The following is a 17,573-nucleotide window of genomic DNA, read 5'->3' as shown; positions in this document are numbered from 1 at the left end:
GTTGTTCATCATGGTCATTCAAAACCTCAGGCAGAGTGAAAGTCAGAAAAGTGTCAGAGTCTGAGGCGCCTGGTTGGCTTAGTAGGTGGAGCGTGTGAGTCTTGATCTTGGGGTTGTGGGTTTGAGCCCCATGCTGGGTGTAGAGATTACTTAAAAATTGTTTTTTAAATCTTAAAAAAAAATCTTAAAAAAAAAAAGTGTCAGAATCTAGTCAGGAAATGGAGTCTACATCAGGGATTTCAGTAGAGGTACCACCCCTAGGAAGACAGGAACAGAGGAGGCAGGACACTGCCCCAGAGCAACAGGGGCCTCAGAGGAAATGCAGTCACTGCCAACATCACTGCCCAAAGCAGAGCAAGAGAGGGCGGAGTGCCCTGTCTCTTGATTCCCCCTGCCCTCAGCCTCCCAGAAAGGCCTTCCCAGGGCCAGATGTAACCTGAGAAACAAGAGTTGACATAGTTTGGCCCCTTGCACACAGCAAGGGTGGGGAATGGAGCTTAGGGTAGCCAGGGAGGACAGGGAGAGCCACAGAGAAGCCACAGCCGCCAGCTACTCTGCATGGATTCTCTTATTTAATCTTTGCAATGATTCAGTGGGTAAGTTACATGTTGCTCCTCTTCTACATAAGAGTAAGGTTCAGAGAGGTTAAGTAATTGGCCCCAGATCATCAAGCAGTTTAGTGGTGGAGTCGGGATTGAGACTTGGACAATCTGAGTCCAGAGCCACTCCTGCTGATTCTACTTCTTCATATACTCCTTTCGTTAATGAAATCAAACTAGGAAATCAAAAACTTGAGGGTTAAATTCAACTATTTAATGACTGACTTTATGCCCACGCGGCCACATTTTTACTGTAATTTTCATTCAGTTCTGTTTATCAATCCTGTACCACATTTGTCTCAGGCAATGAGAGGAGGGCTTCCAGAGTAAAACCAGTGGACCTTCCTAATTAGCCTCACTAATTCCATGTGTGCCTCAGTGAGCCTCCACTCCTGGCTCCCACCGGCTCCCAGTGAGTGTAGTGAAGACCCTGGGCAGGCACTCACATCAGCGCTGGAGGGAGATCCTGGAGGGAAGGCTGCAGATGGGAAATCCCAGGGACGCTTTCCCCTTCCGCCTATACCCTGTAGCCGAGAAGGCCCGAGTACGCCCCCTAGGAATTTCCTCCTTTTTTCTCATTGCTTTTAGGATTTTAAAGTTGACACATATTCATTATAGAAGCATTAGAAAATGCAAAAAAAAAAAAAGAAAAAAAGAAAAAAAGAAAAATGAAAAATTTAAATATCTATAATGTCATGATTATGAGAGAACTACTGTTAATATTTTGTAATACTTCCTTCTAGTCTTTTTTTAAATATAAAATTAGGATCCCAGCCCCAGAACTTCCCTGCCCTTGCCTTTACAAGTCTCTAATTTTAGAGTTTGCTCTTCTTCCCTCTTTTAAAATTATGTTTCTTAAACACCTTTCCACATTGTGGAAAAAACCTAATTTATAACAGCCATTTAAAATTCCACCATACACATCAACTATAATTGAACTAACACCCTATCATTGGACATGTGTTGTTTCCAATTCTTTGCTATTTTAAGTAATGCTGCTTTAAACATCCATGCACCGGGTTCTTTGCCTGCATTCTGGGGCTGCCCAGTCTATTAAGCTGTTAACATGAGAAAGGCAAGATAATGTTTGTCCTGTTCACCCAACCTAGTATATGACATGGAGCTGCCATCGCTGAATGAGTACATGAATGGTTGGATGAATGAATGAATGAGTTTCTCATTAGTTCTTTAAGTAAATCCCTAGAAGAAGATAGAGTCTTCTTGAGGTTAAAACAAGGGTAAGAGAAGAAAAAAAAAAAAAAAAACCATACGTCAATTCTAAGAGTCAATGTGGTTGCTCTTACTTAGCTATAAAAAAGTGACTTGGAATCTCCAGGAAGCTAAGGTGAAGGGAAAAATATCATATGGCTCTTTTTGGCTGGTTGGTAAAAACATACCAGATCTTCAGAAAAAGCAAAGTTATTTCTTAAACCAAAAGGTGATAAAAAACATCTCAGCAGGATCTTCATACAGCTCCTAACATTTGCTAGGTCCACTATAAATGTTAGCTGGTACTGTTGTTGTTATTTGTAAAGTACAAAAATACCTTTTGTAACAGCTTTTAATAAAAGCCAGCGCGGGAGAGGAAAGCACATTCCTTTGAAGGACTAAGTTTTTACGGTTGTCACATGTAACGATAGAGAAGAGTGCAGCTTTTACATTCTTTTCCAAGTATTTTTCCTATGTACCAGTTGTTTGATCACCGGCTGGATGGTGATGCTCTCTGGGGATCCTGGGCACGCAGACTGGGCACGCACCGTCCCTGTGAGTCCTGTACACAGACGAAGGCACCCAGGAGTCCCTTCTGCTAGTTGGGAGCCACATCTTCTCAGCACAGGAATGGGTCCAGGCCAACGCCATGGTCATGTGCTCTGTTGGTCTCTCACAGTCTTACCTGTTTCAGACATTTTCTCTCACAAAGGATGCCACCGTCAGCACCCTCTTTATCACTCCAGACTTGGCTGCACGCCCGGCCCCTGCGGCCTGCGAAGGCTGGCATACTCAGAGCCCAGGATGGCATACAAATAATAACAATGGTGATAATACTTCCTTCCCATAGTCTTGACCTCAGAGTAGAGAGATGCCAGTGCTGGGGACACAAGGAAACTATAGGATATCTCTGCAGCATCTGCAGGAGGATGGGTGCCACTAGGCATGTGAGAAGGCCCCAAAGAGGGCACTTGCTTGCCTACACCACGTCCAAGCCCCCAGGATGGACATTTCAGGGGGGTCTCCAAGGCCTCTGGGGGCCATCGCCACCTGGTTTAGGGTGTCTCTCTTCTCCCTTTTCCCTTTCTAGCTCTTTCCAACATTCTCCTTCCCTCTCTGCATCTCTCGTCTCTCCATGTAGGTCTTTCACCGCTGCGCTCAGAGCTAAGAGCTGTCAGCCAACAGGACCAAGCCCCTGTCTTCCTGTCTCTGCCTGTGCCTGGCCCACAGGAAACGCTCCTTACCAAGTCCTTGAATCAACTGGAAAGGACAGCTGTGCTGAGTTCAGTCACCCCATGCGACACTGCCTCTGTATGGAGGAATGATACATGGGCATGTGGCAGACTCTTACCCCAAGGACCTTAGTACAGGGAAATAGACTGAAAGCCTGGGGTTACCTGCAAGTTTGAAGCTTGGTGGAAATCTTGTTTTAATTTACACATTTATTCTAATTTGTGTATTCCATTTCACAATCTTTTAATTTTAATCAGATTTTGGGGCTTTGTCTAGTACAACATCAGATGCAAATTGCCTATAAATTTTCATCAAACAAGGAAAACTTATCTGGGGTAGTCCAACTCAAGATATAGGCCATGTGGAGTACGTGATACTCTCTGCAGGTCCCTTCCATCCCCTGGAACCTCCAAGAGAGAGGTTACCAATCTCGCCTCTCAAACCCCCAGCTGCCAATGAGCTGCTTCTCACATGCGTTCTGGGTCAAGTGTTCCAGGATAAGGAGCAAAGAAACATATGGATGAATGGATTTAATAATGATTGTGGTTTATACCTCAGCAGTGCTGGGAGGCCAGTCCATATAAAATAAAATGATAAATAACTAGTTAAATTGTTAATCCACACACACATACACTCATCACCTTTGTCTATCTTTATTACAATTATCTTTATTATCTTTAGTCCGTGTCTTTCCTGTGGCTTTGCAACCTCGCTGCACGCATACCGAGGAATACTTTCCCCTAGTCGAACAGATCTTTACATTCTCCTAGTCTAGCAGAGTCCTGGTGCATAGTTGGTGCACAGAGATACATAAAATCCCCACACTCAATAGCTCTGACCAACTCTCTCGGTGCTCAGTGTCTTGTCGGGGAAGCAAAACACATAAACAAACCATTAAAGCACGATGTGACTGGATGTCCAGAGCCAGACTGGCTGGGGTCAAGTCCTGGTTCTCTCTTCCCCTTTACTAGCTAAGTACAAGTCATGCAGCCATTCTGAGTCTCAATTTCCTCTCTCTGCTGTATAGATGGTAATAATAGCCCAGGCATTAAGAAGTTTTTTTGATAATACAGCACTTAGCACAGTGCCTAGAATTCAATAAATGTGAGCTATTATAATTATGATGACGATGCTTTCAACAGAGGAATATAAACAGATTAAGCATGCATCCGGAAATGTAGCCTAGTGCTTTGCAAAGGAGAATATTCCATCAGAGAATCAGCCAAGATTTCTTTGAGAGAAATGGAAGAAGGGTGCAAAGGCCGCGTAGGTCACTTCTCCTGTGTTTCGAACACTGTCCACAAGATGGCAGCAGCAGCCTCACGTTCTCCCTTGGCCCAGGAGGCATTCCGTTCAGCCTACATTCCACGGAACCCCGCCCCAGACAGGCATCTCTGGGACATATTTTCAGTGGAAGGTGACCAGCACCGCAACTAAAGGATGCCCTTCCTTCTGGAATGCTATAGAAGTCTGACTAGACAGACAACGATGCTCTGTCCTTGGGAAAAATCTGGAAACCACCCATCCATCCATTTACTCGTTCATTCCTTCAACAAATATGTAGAGACCCCACAACATCCTAGCCATTGTGCAAAGGAAGACAGCAGAGAAGGCCTCACTCTCATGACCTTCTGGTCACGTCACACACAAATCAGACAGGGGTAGATCATAGGAAGACAGACAGGGGTAGACCATAGGAAGATGTCTCCCATCAAACCTAAAACGACAAGCCAGCGGAGTGTGGTAATACACCAGTGAAAGTCAAGCAAAGAAAAACACGCGATAGGAAGTCCATGTTGACTCTGCTTTGTATGCTGACAAGAGGAAGAGGGAATTTGAAGTCACAGAAGTTGGTAGAATTAAATCATGATTGGGGGTTTTGCTCCCTGTGAAATTACTTATGTTCTTTTTCTACCCCCTCCTTGAAACTAGAAATCTGGGCCGGGCTAATGGAAGCTGTCACCTGGAATGTCTGGGGCAGTTGTACAAGGTTACATTCCAGGCTCCAAGCAAAAAAATGCCAGCAATTTGCCTTTTGTCAACTGCAAATTAAAGTAATTTCCATGCAGAGGGTTTCTCCTGCTGGCGGTGAGCACCCCAAAACACCAGGCTGTTTGCAGCAAGCCTTTACCTGGCCACCCTGCCAGGACACTCCCAGCTGAGGGTGAAGACGCCTGGGGTTGTAATCAGGGGATGGTGTGCTTGGCTCTTCTTTTCACTGCAGCACCAAACCCAGTGAGCATTATTAGGCAGGGCCTGGAAGTGGGAGATAGGGTCAGGTATGTCTTTAGTTCTTTATTGTACTTTCTAGAATGTGGGACAAGAGAGGCTCTCAGCTTCAAAAAAAAAAAAAAAAATTAAGAAAAGGTAAATGTGTGTGTGCTTCCATACCCAGTGCTATGATGATAATAAAACACAGCCATTGTTACTGAGAGTGCCATGCAGCCACGATGCTAAGAACATTCTAGCCATACATCCCTGAATTGTCAAAGAAGGTAAAATAAATATTATCATCCTTATTTATAGATGAGGAACTTGAGCCTCTGAGAAGTGAAGCAGTTTGGAGAAGGTCACCAATATTAAGTGATAAAGGTGGGATTTAAGCCTGCCTTTGTCAAACTCCTGAACCTAGATACTTCAGCCATGCACAGCCAACCAACTGGAGAGGTGAGTAGAGAAAAGTGCTGCCACCAAAAACAAAGAAGAGCTTATGTATTCATTGATTCAGTAAGTATTTACAGTGCACGCACTTGTACCAGACACTAGGCATGGAAAAGTAGGTACTGTCAACTCCAGATTAATCTCCATGCAGAGAAACTGCTGCCACGATGGGCCCAAGGTCGGAGACCAGAGGCGAACAGACCAAAGAGGGAGGCCAGTGCCTGGGGTTTAGATCAAGAGCAAACAGACATGGCACCTCCAGTTACAGATGCCATAGGGTGTCACACACACCGAGGTGAGCGGAAGTGGGCACAGTCGGGGCAGTGGTGGTGGCGTGATGACTCAGAGGACAAAGTAAACCTTCACCTCTTCTTTTTAGAAGAAATATTAGGATTTTGGGGGTTGGACTAATCTGGTTGCTAATCCTGGTACTCAGCTTACTAGTTGTATGACCTTGGAAAATTCATTTATGTCCTGGTAAGCACTTGTCACCCTGGAAAGAGCCATCACCTGCCCCCAATCCCAACACACACCCTCATGCCCCCATCTGTATTCAGACCAGCGCCTGGCCAGGGGACCTTTACGGTTCCAGAATCTTTCCCATCCTGCACCCACTCCCTTACGTGCCTTTGTCATGAACTGTGTGACCTCATGGGAACTCCATCATCTTCCCTAATCTTTTTGGGTCTCCTTTTCCTCACTTGTTAGATGGACTGACTATCTGAGCTCTCTTCCAGTTCCAACATTTCTGAGGTGGCCATTTACTGAGCACCGACTATGCCCCAGGTACTGCTGCTCCAGATTTTTACAATCATTAATTACTTGTCACACACATCCTATGAGTGAGTGTGGCACCCCCATTTTGTAGATGAGCTTTAAAATTCAGAGATATACCAGATGGTTTTTCCAAGGTCATACAACTAGTAAGTTGAGTACCAGGATTAGAAGCCAGGTTGGCCCAACCCCAAGAGCCCCAATATTTCTTACCACCTCTAAAAAGAAGAGGTGAAGGTTTTACTTTGTCCTCTCTGTCATTATGCCACCACCACTGCCCGGACTGTTCCCACGTACACAGCTCTCCCCTTGTTCTTGCCGTCATCCTTTTCCAGCCTCCTTGGCCTTATTTCTGGGAGACATCGGTAGGTGATGTGCTCTTGCCCTGCCATCATTCATTCGGGACTCATGAAGAGGGCCCCTAACCTTTGGCCTTCTAAGATCCTGTGCCTCCCACACTAGGCACCCCCAGCCCCAGCCCAGACACTGTGTACAGCTGTGGAAATACTCTGCCTCCTAGATCTTGACTTCCTCCACAGACAGAACCTGAGTCAGTCACTTCCCCGGCACCAAAGTCCTCTCCACCCTCCTCCCCGCCCCCCCTCAAAGCACCTCTGAATGGCCTCCCTCCTTTCTAACTTCAAACACCACAACTTAACATGGTCTCTCCAGTTTTTCCTCTCCCTGTCCCCCCACCCCAGCAAGGCTACCTCCTCCCTAAGCTGTATGTCACTCTCTGGGCCACCTCCTCCAGGAAGGACCTTTCTCAAATATTTCCTTCCCTTCAGGCATCTTCAAACTCTCCCTCTCTTTGAGCATCTCTCCCACCCCCAGCTCAGGAAGCATCCCCCACTGAACGGATGGTGATGTTTCTTCCCTTGGCTATTTTTGGAAGACTCACTCTTCATAACCTTTTCTTGGACATCTGAGCACCCATTTCACTCCCCCGAAGCACCGCCCTCCAGACTCGGCCAACTGCAGCCTCCAAATCTAAGGATCTTTTCTCAGTGCTTATTCCTGGATTAGTAGAATCTGCTGTCAACCCCAAGCCTTATGACTCCATTGCTCTCAACTTGTCCTTTGCATCACCTTTTGGCTCTGTTTCCTGACTTCCCTGAGCCTGTTTCCCATCCACTAAAAGAGGAAGATGAACACCAACATCAGAAGATTGTCTGGGGCACCGAATGAGATACCCTGTGCCTGACACACTGAAGGGACCCTACCTGGTTATTGCTGCCAGGGTTGCTTTTCTCTTACATTGGGAGAATCTCGATTTACCAGTCTACGCCACCACACGTAGCAAACACTGCAAGCCTCTGCAGGGTAGAGATCCTCTGGCCCTAAGGAAACTCAAGAATCTGCCTTGCACACAGTAGGTGCGCAGTCAGTTCCCTGTTGATGGTGATGACGGCCTTATAACCTCGAGCTACTTCCCCAGCCTTTCAATGTCAGTAAACCACAAATGCTTTTTCCACCACAGACTTGGCTGTTTAACAGTTTCAATCCTTTGAAAAGGAAAATGACTCCCTTATTTTTCACTTACTTTCTGGTGTTAGAGCCCTTTGATGTTCCAAAGGCCTTTCAAGAAAACCTCTTTAGTAATAGGACCTTGGTTTTTGCCACAGGGAAGTGAACTTGAACCCCAAAGGTTGAGCTGGGACTCTGGAGTCCCAGGCAGGCGTTTTTTTCTCGCAGGCTCCAGGCCTGACCCCAGCCCAGAGCTTGGAGAAAATGCTATTTGCAAGCTCTTCATCCTTCTCAAAGCTGTCATTTTCGTCAGCCTCACTGGGCATTTTGACAAATGCCTTTGCTAATTACTTAATTATTTTGGCCTGCACAAGTGTGGGGGCTATTTCCTTAAAGAAAAGAGGGCTTAGCCAGTCCATTCTCATCCATGCAAGGCTTGAGAGTAGCCTCCTTCAATCCTATTAAAGTGTTTGGCTAACTAAGCACCCCTACCCGTCAAATTAACTCCAATACATTATGATGCAAGAACACAGGCACAAAGCCCTCCTTCCCCAAAGCCAGGCTAAAGCTAGCATCTGTTTTCTTATGCCTCTGGCTTGTTTCTCCTAGCTCCAGCCTCTTTTGCATGGGAAAGAAACCTGTGCTTCTCTTGCTGACTTTCAATTAAAGAAACAATTAGGATAAATGGGTCAACGTGTCCCTCCTGGAATTAGCCGGGAGTGTGAGCCTGTCACCCAGTCCTCGGCACAGCGGGGTGCACCACAGCGGGACCGTGTGGAAGACACCCTGCCGGGGTGGGAGGCTTTCCCCAGGCTGGCCAGTGGGGACATTCTTGTCCCCCTAAGAAGTGCCCTGTCTGAGCATCCTCTCTCCGCACAAGCCTCACATCTCCGCCCCCCGCCCTGGCTGTGTCTTCTGTGGCACCTTGGAGAAAAAAGACCCTTGACCAGTTCATTTGTTCAGGGAACATGGGAGGCCCAAACAAACTCAGAATTGAGCCCCAAACGCAAATTGCGCTGGGAGGTGTGAATTCTGCACAGTGGTTGTCCACGCCGACCAGATAAACAGCCAGCGCCAGGCCAGAGGCTAGCACGGTGCCTGGCACCTGGTGGGTCCCCGGCAAAGGGCGGCTGGGCGTGGAATACTCCCCAGCCTGCAGCAAGAGAGGAGTCGGGCACAGTTGAGACTCGGTGGATCACTGGAGGGGGCAGGGGACTCACAGGGGCTCCAATTAGGGCTGACCCAGGTATTTGTTTGCACAGCTGGGACCAGAGAAACTGAGCTGACCTGGGTCTTTCTCATGAAAATGCAATGAGGGCAGAGCTGCCCCTGAACATACCAGCATCTTGCGTAGAGTGGAGGACCGGCTCACACTGTCGGCTAGCCTCACACTAAGGGATCTGGGAGGCACACCCCCATCTCTGCACACAAGGAAACTGAGGCCCGGCAACAGTGAGTGGTTTGCCTAAAGTCACACAGCCAGTGAGAAAGTCTGAAACGCACATAGTTCATTTGCCATGGTGGTTGAAAAGATAAAATTCATAGGACAGATTTAACCAAGAGTCTGTAAGATCTATAGGAAGAAAATTTTAAAGATCTAGTGAGATTCATAAAAGAAAACTGGAGTCAATGAGAAGACACACCCATCTTTTGAAATGTCATTCTCCCTCAACTAATGTATCTGCTCAGTGCTTTTCCAGTTAGAATAGAAAGAGGACTGGAAGGGAGGGAGAGGTGATAAAATGGCATTAAAATTTATCCGGAAAAAAAAATAAAATTTATCCGGAAAAATGAACATAGGGAAATATGTGGGGAAAGGCCAAAGAAGAATAATGAAGCAGCACTACTCTTACTAGTTATTAAAATACATCATGAAATGACAATAATTAAAACAGTTCACAGCAGAGGAAAAAAATAGTAGAGCAAAAGAGGAGGAGACCATAAATAGACTGAAGTGCCCATGGAAATTCAGTTTATGATAAATATGGCACTTCGACTTAATGAGCAAAGAGAGATCATTCGATGATTGGAGGTCATTGCTTATCAGCTGGACGGAATCATGAAGTCAGACTCTACACCCAAATAAACTTTAGTTGGATGCAAGATTTAAACTGTAGAAAGGAAACCATATAATATCTCAGAGAAAACATGTACGTCTATATAATCTAAAAGTGGAGTACTTTCTAAGCAGATTATGTGACCCAGAAACCAAAAGGATCAATGGATACATTTGACCACATGAAAATGTGACAATTTCTATAGGGCAAAAATAAGTGCCATGAACAAAGATAAATAAAACTGGGGAAAAGTGTTTGTAGTCTATGAGTCTAAAGGGTTAGTTTCTAGTTTCCTATTTTATGAAGAGTGCACCGGAATCATCAAGATCTGCAAGGTACAACTCAACAGAGGAACAGGCAAAGTAGGTGAGTACGTACGTAGTTCAATGGAACAAAAGATCCAGGATAATAATGTGGTGAAACTCACAATGGTACCACGGCCACTCCTGAAACAATCTTCCCTATGGCTTATTTTCATCAGAAAGTCCACTGGTGGATTTTCAGTTGTGTATTTACTTAAGACTGTCGTGGCCGGTTTGTTCTCCGTGGGCCCACTCCTCAGTGGGAAGAGCCAGGACAACCACAGGGGCCACCACCCCCACCTGCCTGCCAGTCCCCAAAACCACCACCAACCCTCCCTCAGGCCGGGTCCTGGGCAGGTGCCATGCTACCCTCCAGCACTCCAGGAAAGGAACAAAACCCACAGCATTTTAATGTCATCAAATATTCACGCCACCTCCTGCTAAGGCCGCCCTCACTGCTCCTGGCTCCCATAACAGCCGGAAACCCACCATGGGTTTAGGTTTCCTGCAACTCCAGCTACCTACGATGCAAAGAACCCAGAATAGAAGTAAAAAAGAAAATGCCTCTGAACAGTGGTCACTCTTTCCTCAGAGGATGGACTGTGTCCCTTGACAATTCTGGCTGTATGCACTGTCCCATCAAGGCTGGCCATCTGCTGATTTCTCGGAGAGCAGCAGTGAATTAAACACGGTTACTGGGGTCTGCCGCCAGAAACCGAGCCACGGCAGAAAGGTTGGTCAAAGGCACAGAAAGAGGAGGGCAGCACAGAGGTGATGCCTCAGAGGCAGATTACAAAACCAAATGAAGTTAGCCATGCCATGTTTAAGGCAAGGCAGTGTGTCATCCATTTGAGAAATCAAATGACGTTTTACCCCAGAAAGAATCAGCCTCAAAATCATTGTGGAGTATCAATAAATAGGGTATTGATTAGGCTCGAGGTCCGTAACTCCCCTACTTACTTGTTGTCTAAGCACAGACTGTGCGGGGGAGCAAGGCGAGAACCCACGAGCCACACACACAGAACAGCATAGAATCAAAGGAAACCTAGAACCTCGATCTGCACACGAACAGATGGTGCACGTTCCACAGAAACTCCAGGGAGGGACACTTGCTTTTCACCTCCGAACCTTTTTTATTTTTTGGTGAATGCTCTTCGCATTCAAAAAGTTAACTGTAACGTTCTCCCAATGCACGCTGCTCACTCCTCTCTGGAGTCCTCTGCCCCTTTTAACAGGTTCAGACCTATCTCCAGGCCCCCAGCCCCACCTCACACAGGCCCGTGTCAGGGGCAGGAGTGCCAGGCCGGCCTGCTTCGGGGAGGAGACAGCTGGGCCCCAAGCCACAGACAGGCTGCAGAGCTCATTTCCAGAAACCAACTGTTAAGGGTGACATTCCCCTCAACTCAGGTTATTTTTCTCTGCACCAGGCTTGAAGGGAGATGCTTGGGGGGCCCTGCACAAACAGAACCTCCTCCTCCCCTCCCCAGATTTCCATCGTCAGCCCTTCCTTTCAGGAAAGACAAAGGCTTGCATTCCACAATTAGCGACAGAAGGTTTAAAATGCAAATTAATGGTGGAGCTCACAAACCCTTGTGAAAGAGTTTCCACTTAGGTGTTAATTATTTCCACCTCCTTCCTGGGCTGGGCTGAGGAAGAGGAGGGAGCAGAGAGAGTGGGAGAGGGGAAGAGGGAAGAAAGCCTGTGTGGACCCCGAGGTGAGGGGGAGGAGGTGCCAAGGGTGAAGGTTGGAGGACTTCCCTAGTCACCCCTCCCTGCACGGGACAGAACTAGCCAGAGGGGCCCCCACCCCCGTCACCGTCTCTGTCAGAGGCCTTCCTCTAGACTAGGAAAGCTGGGCAGAGCCACAGAGGAAGCGGAGAAAAACCACCTGTGAGTCTCCTGCTCCACGAGGCCAGAGCATACCTGGAGGGAGTGATGACCCTCGTGACGAAAGGGCAGGTCCAAGGAGCCCAAGATTAGTGCCACCTGAAGGGTCTTCTGTCTGGGTGGGATGGGCACAGATCTGAGCGGCCTGAAGGGCCGCGTTCCCTGTTGCCCAGAGAGTGGGACAGCTGGACAGCCGGACAGCCGGACAGAAGGCAGGGGGAGAGTGCGCTAGCAGGCCACCCGCCACCCGGAGTGGATGAACCCAACGAAGGGCACCTAGTGCCTCTGTATATTTTGCTTAAAAATGGCCAGAGTGACACATATTTATGCAAACATGACAGGAGAGTATAAAAGTAAAGTTTCCCCTCTCCCCACTAGAAGTTAATGTAGGTTTTTCCAGAACTTTTTATGTATATACAATCAACTACACAAGTAGAGTTTTATGACAATAAGATCACGTTCTGTTTTGTCCTGTGGCAGGCTCTTTTTCTGCAGTCAGTAATGTATCGTGGACGTCTTTCCATACCAGTGCACTTATACCTGTGGTTAATAGTAATAGTTGAAATAAATACTTTTAGGAAGTTGTTTTCATGATTTTTTTCTGATGCTTAAAGTGGAGCATATTTAAGAGAGAAAACTTGGGAAGCACACACGAATGTAAAGAAGCAGAGGCTCCCACAGTGCCAGCACCCTGCAATGCCCGCTGCTCCTACTTTGCCCGCGACCCGAAGGCTGGAGTCCCGAGGTGCTGTGGGTTCCCGCCGGGGGTACTGACGGCGACCAGCAAGGCCGCTGGGCCGGGCACCCGAGGCTGCGGACCCCGCGCCTTCTCTTCTGCAGCCCCGAGCACAGAGGAGCTTCAGGCCGCCCCGGAAGCCAGTGCAGGGCCTCAGGGCCCATGGGTCCCCATCCCGCAGTGATGGCACTGCCCCCTGCCTGCAGGAGAGGTCGCTGCCCTTACTAGTCTACCAACCCCTCTGCTGGTTTCTTCTTTCTCCTCAGGAAATGTATCACAGTCTTCAACATTCCCCAGCTGGACGTAAGCCCCACGAACCAGAGACCATCTTCCGTTTATCTGCTGTGCCCAACATATAACCGGCTCCCAGTAAGTGTCTGTTGAATAAATGAATCGGCTAAGCATGCACCCCACCGCCTGGTCTTTGCTTGAAACATCACCCCTGCCTGTGGCACCCTTTCCTTCTGTACATGGTGTCAGTGCTTAGGGCCTCCCTCAAAGCTTATCTCCTCCAAGCCTTTCCTGACTTGCTCATTTCTCTTTACTCAGACCAGCCCTCATTTCACTATATTCTGATTTTTGCCAATTATTCACCAGATGGGCCAGCATTCACAACTCCATCTACTATATATAGTAGTAGATGGAGTTCTTTCTTTCTTTCTTTCTTTCTTTCTTTCTTTCTTTCTTTCTTTCTTTCTTTCTTTCTTTCTTTCTTTCTTTCTTTCTTCTTCTTCTTTTTTTTTCTTCTTTTAGAAAGCTAAGCCAAGGGAAACTGTTTTTGTGGGTGGGTTGTATTGCTTAGTCTCAAAGCGGAGGCTAGGAGACTGCCCATGTGATCCATCTCTCTGTCTGCCATACTTTCTTTTTCTCAGTCTGGTTTCCTCTTTTATATAAATGAAGGGATTGCCCTACAATCATTCTGTAGTTTCTCCTGAGTGCCAAGTTTAATGATTCCAGACTTGGATCTATGTTTCCATTCATTTCATAAGACCTTTCATTTTGATTAGAAGTCTTACCTCCTGAAAAGATTTCATGAATCTCGATTCCTGGCTTCAATTTTAAGACTCTGCAACAGAAAATCACAAATGGCCTTCATTTAGTTAGAGCTGATTTTCTTTTTTTTTTTTTACATTAAAACACTCATAATTGGAGTATTTTTATTTTACGTACAATGAGTCGGCATCAAAGTAGGTTCTTGGACATCTGCAGTTAAGGTAGGTATCTTGGATGACCCATTCAAGGAAGTTCACTTAATCCAACTTAATGAAGCCTATATCCTTGGCGTACTGACGGAAACACTGGTGGCATATGTTGAGGCCATATTTCCGGATCAGACCGTGCCAGTTTGAACAGATGCGGCAAGAACGAGAGCCCTGGCCAAACTTCCTCGGGTGGCTCCAGTAGAGCTGCTGGTGACCCATCTTGCTCTTTCTGATGCAATGAGGCAAAAAAAAAAAAAAAAAAAAAAAAAAAGTAGAGCTGATTTTCAAGAGTAATTCTTGAGTTTACTAATTACCCTTTCTTGTTCTGCATCATGGTTGTAATTTATGACATATGGACAGTGCCCTATTTCTGAATGACTTACTAAGACCTGGTGATGCCTCCTTGTGCTATCACTTTTCCATTTTTCCCAGAGAAGTTCTGGCTGCTGCCACCTGAGAACCTGGCCCCTCTGCTAATGCTACCATTGTTATCAAAGAAGTCAACACCTTTGAGATCCCTGAAGCTCCGAGAAGTCCAGTTTATATTTCCCTTCCTTCACACCACCTCCAATTCCACCAAGCCTAGTGTCTCTTTCCATGACAGGCATTGCCTCTCACCTTCGCCCAACTTGACTAGTCCCCAGACTTGTCTGTGAACCTATGGTGTGTTTAACTTCAGTGTTCTTTTTTTTTTTTTTTTAATTTATTCATGATAGGCACACAGTGAGAGAGAGAGAGAGAGAGGCAGAGACATAGGCAGAGGGAGAAGCAGGCTCCATGCACCCGGAGCCCAACGTGGGATTCAATCCCGGGTCTCCAGGATCGCGCCCTGGGCCAAAGGCAGGCGCCAAACCGCTGCGCCACCCAGGGATCCCTAACTTCAGTGTTCTATTCCTGGAAGTTCTATTTGGTTCTTTTTCATATCTGCTAGATTTTTTTTTTACTGTTTATTATTCCCTACAAATATGTTCAAGTTTATAATTTATTTGATAAATACATTTGTTTTATAATAGTCTCTGATCATTTCACTACCAAAGGTAGGTGCAGGTTTGTTTCTGCTGTCTGTTGTTTCTCTTGATTTTCACTCTTGTTGCATTTCTTGTGCAAGCCATAATCTTCAGGAATAAAAAAAATGCTTCAAATGACACACAGAAACAAAATCTCTCAGTCATTCTTAAACCCAGTAATTCACAATCATCCTGATGCAGGAAAAAGGGATGTGTGTTGGAAATATATGTGTAAGCCCAGGATCACCTGTCAAGGTCTGTTGGAGTTGAGTCTATTGAATTTTTGAACTCATCTCTTTGTAGAGCTGACTCCTGTGACCTTTCTTCCTCTTCCTTGGCTACAACTCACCCACTGCCCTCAGGCTTACCTTAATAATTGTTATGTGATGTTCACAAAGCTTGTCAAATCCATTACTACTGTGATTTTCCCTGCAGTCCTTTGAGATGGGCAGAACTGGGTGTTTTTATCCTAATTTTCCAGACAATAAAACAGTTCCAGTGAGCTTAAAAGTCTTGCCCAAAATAATGAGGGTAAAGAATGGGGAGAGAGTGAGATGAGACCTTGATGCTGTCCTCCCCCCATGTAGCATCTCTTCATTGGTGGATTACAGGCAGCTGATTTCCCAAACCAAACCACTGCATTTCTTGCCAAGAGACATTTCTTTCCAGCAATGAGGTTGAGAGACATGACTGGTCACTCAAACTGGCTATAAGGTGATGGTTCCTCTAGTATGGCCCTCAACTCTCTTTCAGTGAGGCCTGGGTTCCCACACCTAGCCAATGCAGAAGCTCTTGTGATTTTTCTTATGTCTTGAGTGAGAGGATGAGCAATCACCTAGAAGAGATGGAAAGAAAGAGGAGGGACAGACCTCATTAACAGGAGCTGAGGAACTGGGCCTGTTGGATCAGACTTGTTGGAGCTGAAAGCCCTTAGAGAAATGTTGCACCTACTTGCAGAAACCTTTACAGCAGGAAGAAGGAGAGACAGACCACTGAGTCATGGAAAATGATGTTTTGGAAAATGCCTGCAGTAGTTTGAAAGTGGACATCTCTGAATGGCTGGAACGCTCCCCTGGGGTGTGAGAGGTAGAGAACAGTAAACACCAGTTTCAAAGAATGCCGGGCCTCTCTGTCAAGCTGATGACTGCTGGAATGTGAGGACCAAGAGGTGGAATGGGCCAGACACTTTTCTCAGTAAGCAATCTAATAGAGATACAAAAGAAAGGAACTCCTTTTAGAGCTGTGAGGACCCTTGAAACCCATGAAAGGGTGTGTGACACCAAATTCAGACAGAGCTGGTTTACATGCAAGCTCTCCAGTGACTGGCTGGTGACCTTGGGCAAATCGTTTAATTTTTTTAAACTTCAGTGTCTTCATCAACAAAATAAGGAGCAACAACAATATTGCCTATGTTATAGGATGGTTTAGAGAGAATGAAATGACCTGAAGCATATTAAGTGCATGGTAACAGCTAGCTAGTACTGCTACCCTTCTTATGAGGTTCAGAGAACCCTCTGAGGTTCAGACAGGCAACATGCCTCAGGTCATCCAGGACAGACTCCCTGATGGGTGGTCATTATAGCAAAGCACTTATTTGGATTTTTTTAAAAAATTTTTCTCAAGGACTCAGTTTCCTCATCTGTAAAATGGTTATAATATATATTCTCAATATTTTATTCAAAACCTTGGAGCCAGATGTGTTCAAAGCTTAGAAAGTTCAATGTGAGGGGTGCCTGGGTGGCTCATCCAGTTAATTGTTGGACCCTTGATTTTGGCTCAGGTCATGATCTCAGGGTCATTGGATCAAACCCCACATCATGCTTTGTGCTCAGCACAGAGTCCACTTGTCCCTCTCCCTCTGCTCCTCCTCCTGCTCACTCTCACTCTCCCCTCCACCCAGATATATAAAATCTTTTTTTAAAAAATTTCATTGTGAATGCCGATCTCCAGAGGGGCATGGGGCAGAATCCAGTAATCAAACACATCAGTATTTTTGCAGCAAAATGTGAGAGTGTTTAAGTGAGAGAAATAAAGACTGCATATAGTTTCATGTTGGTTCAGGTCAGACTTTGCTAACCTGCCAATCTGCAATTTTAATAAGAAGTATTTTGGTTTTTAGGCTCTGAAAATTCAGATTGTGGACCTGTGATGCCTATTTCAGATGATTTGGAGGACTCTACAAGATGGCCCACAGCAAGTGGCTGGCATAGGTGGGAGCTCTATATTAAAGTAACTATTATCATCAGCTAGTCCAGTGCTCAAACGCAGGGCTGCAAGGTGTTAAGTCATGGAGACTGTCCAGGCAGGATATGACAATCTCAGAGACCCTCAGGAAGATGTCTTACCCTAGCACTCAGCCTAAGCATACCATGCCCTTCCTGCAGGGCTAAATAGATGAGAAAGGGGCAAATGCCCCATGAACACCTCTTATACAATCAG

At 46.2% G+C, this 17,573-nt stretch overlaps 1 protein-coding gene across 1 annotated transcript; it reads right to left on the bottom strand.

Annotated features, from left to right (window-relative positions):
- Positions 1–14,056: 14,056 nt before the first annotated feature.
- Positions 14,057–14,379, bottom strand: LOC112672078 (40S ribosomal protein S29-like). The gene has a single exon (XM_035708082.2). It carries the CDS (start codon positions 14,344–14,346, stop codon positions 14,176–14,178), a length of 171 nt encoding a protein of 56 aa, XP_035563975.1. The 5' UTR covers positions 14,347–14,379; the 3' UTR covers positions 14,057–14,175.
- Positions 14,380–17,573: the final 3,194 nt, after the last annotated feature.

The sequence above is a fragment of the Canis lupus genome, chromosome 28, assembly GCF_003254725.2.
Source record: "Canis lupus dingo isolate Sandy chromosome 28, ASM325472v2, whole genome shotgun sequence".
Lineage (NCBI taxonomy): Eukaryota > Metazoa > Chordata > Mammalia > Carnivora > Canidae > Canis > Canis lupus.
This window is presented reverse-complemented; position numbering and strand designations above follow the sequence as displayed.

Coding starts and splice junctions, on each gene's coding strand:
- LOC112672078 (XM_035708082.2), bottom strand. CDS start 14,346: ATGGGTCACCAGCAGCTCTACTGGAGCCACCCGAGGAAGTTTGGCCAG.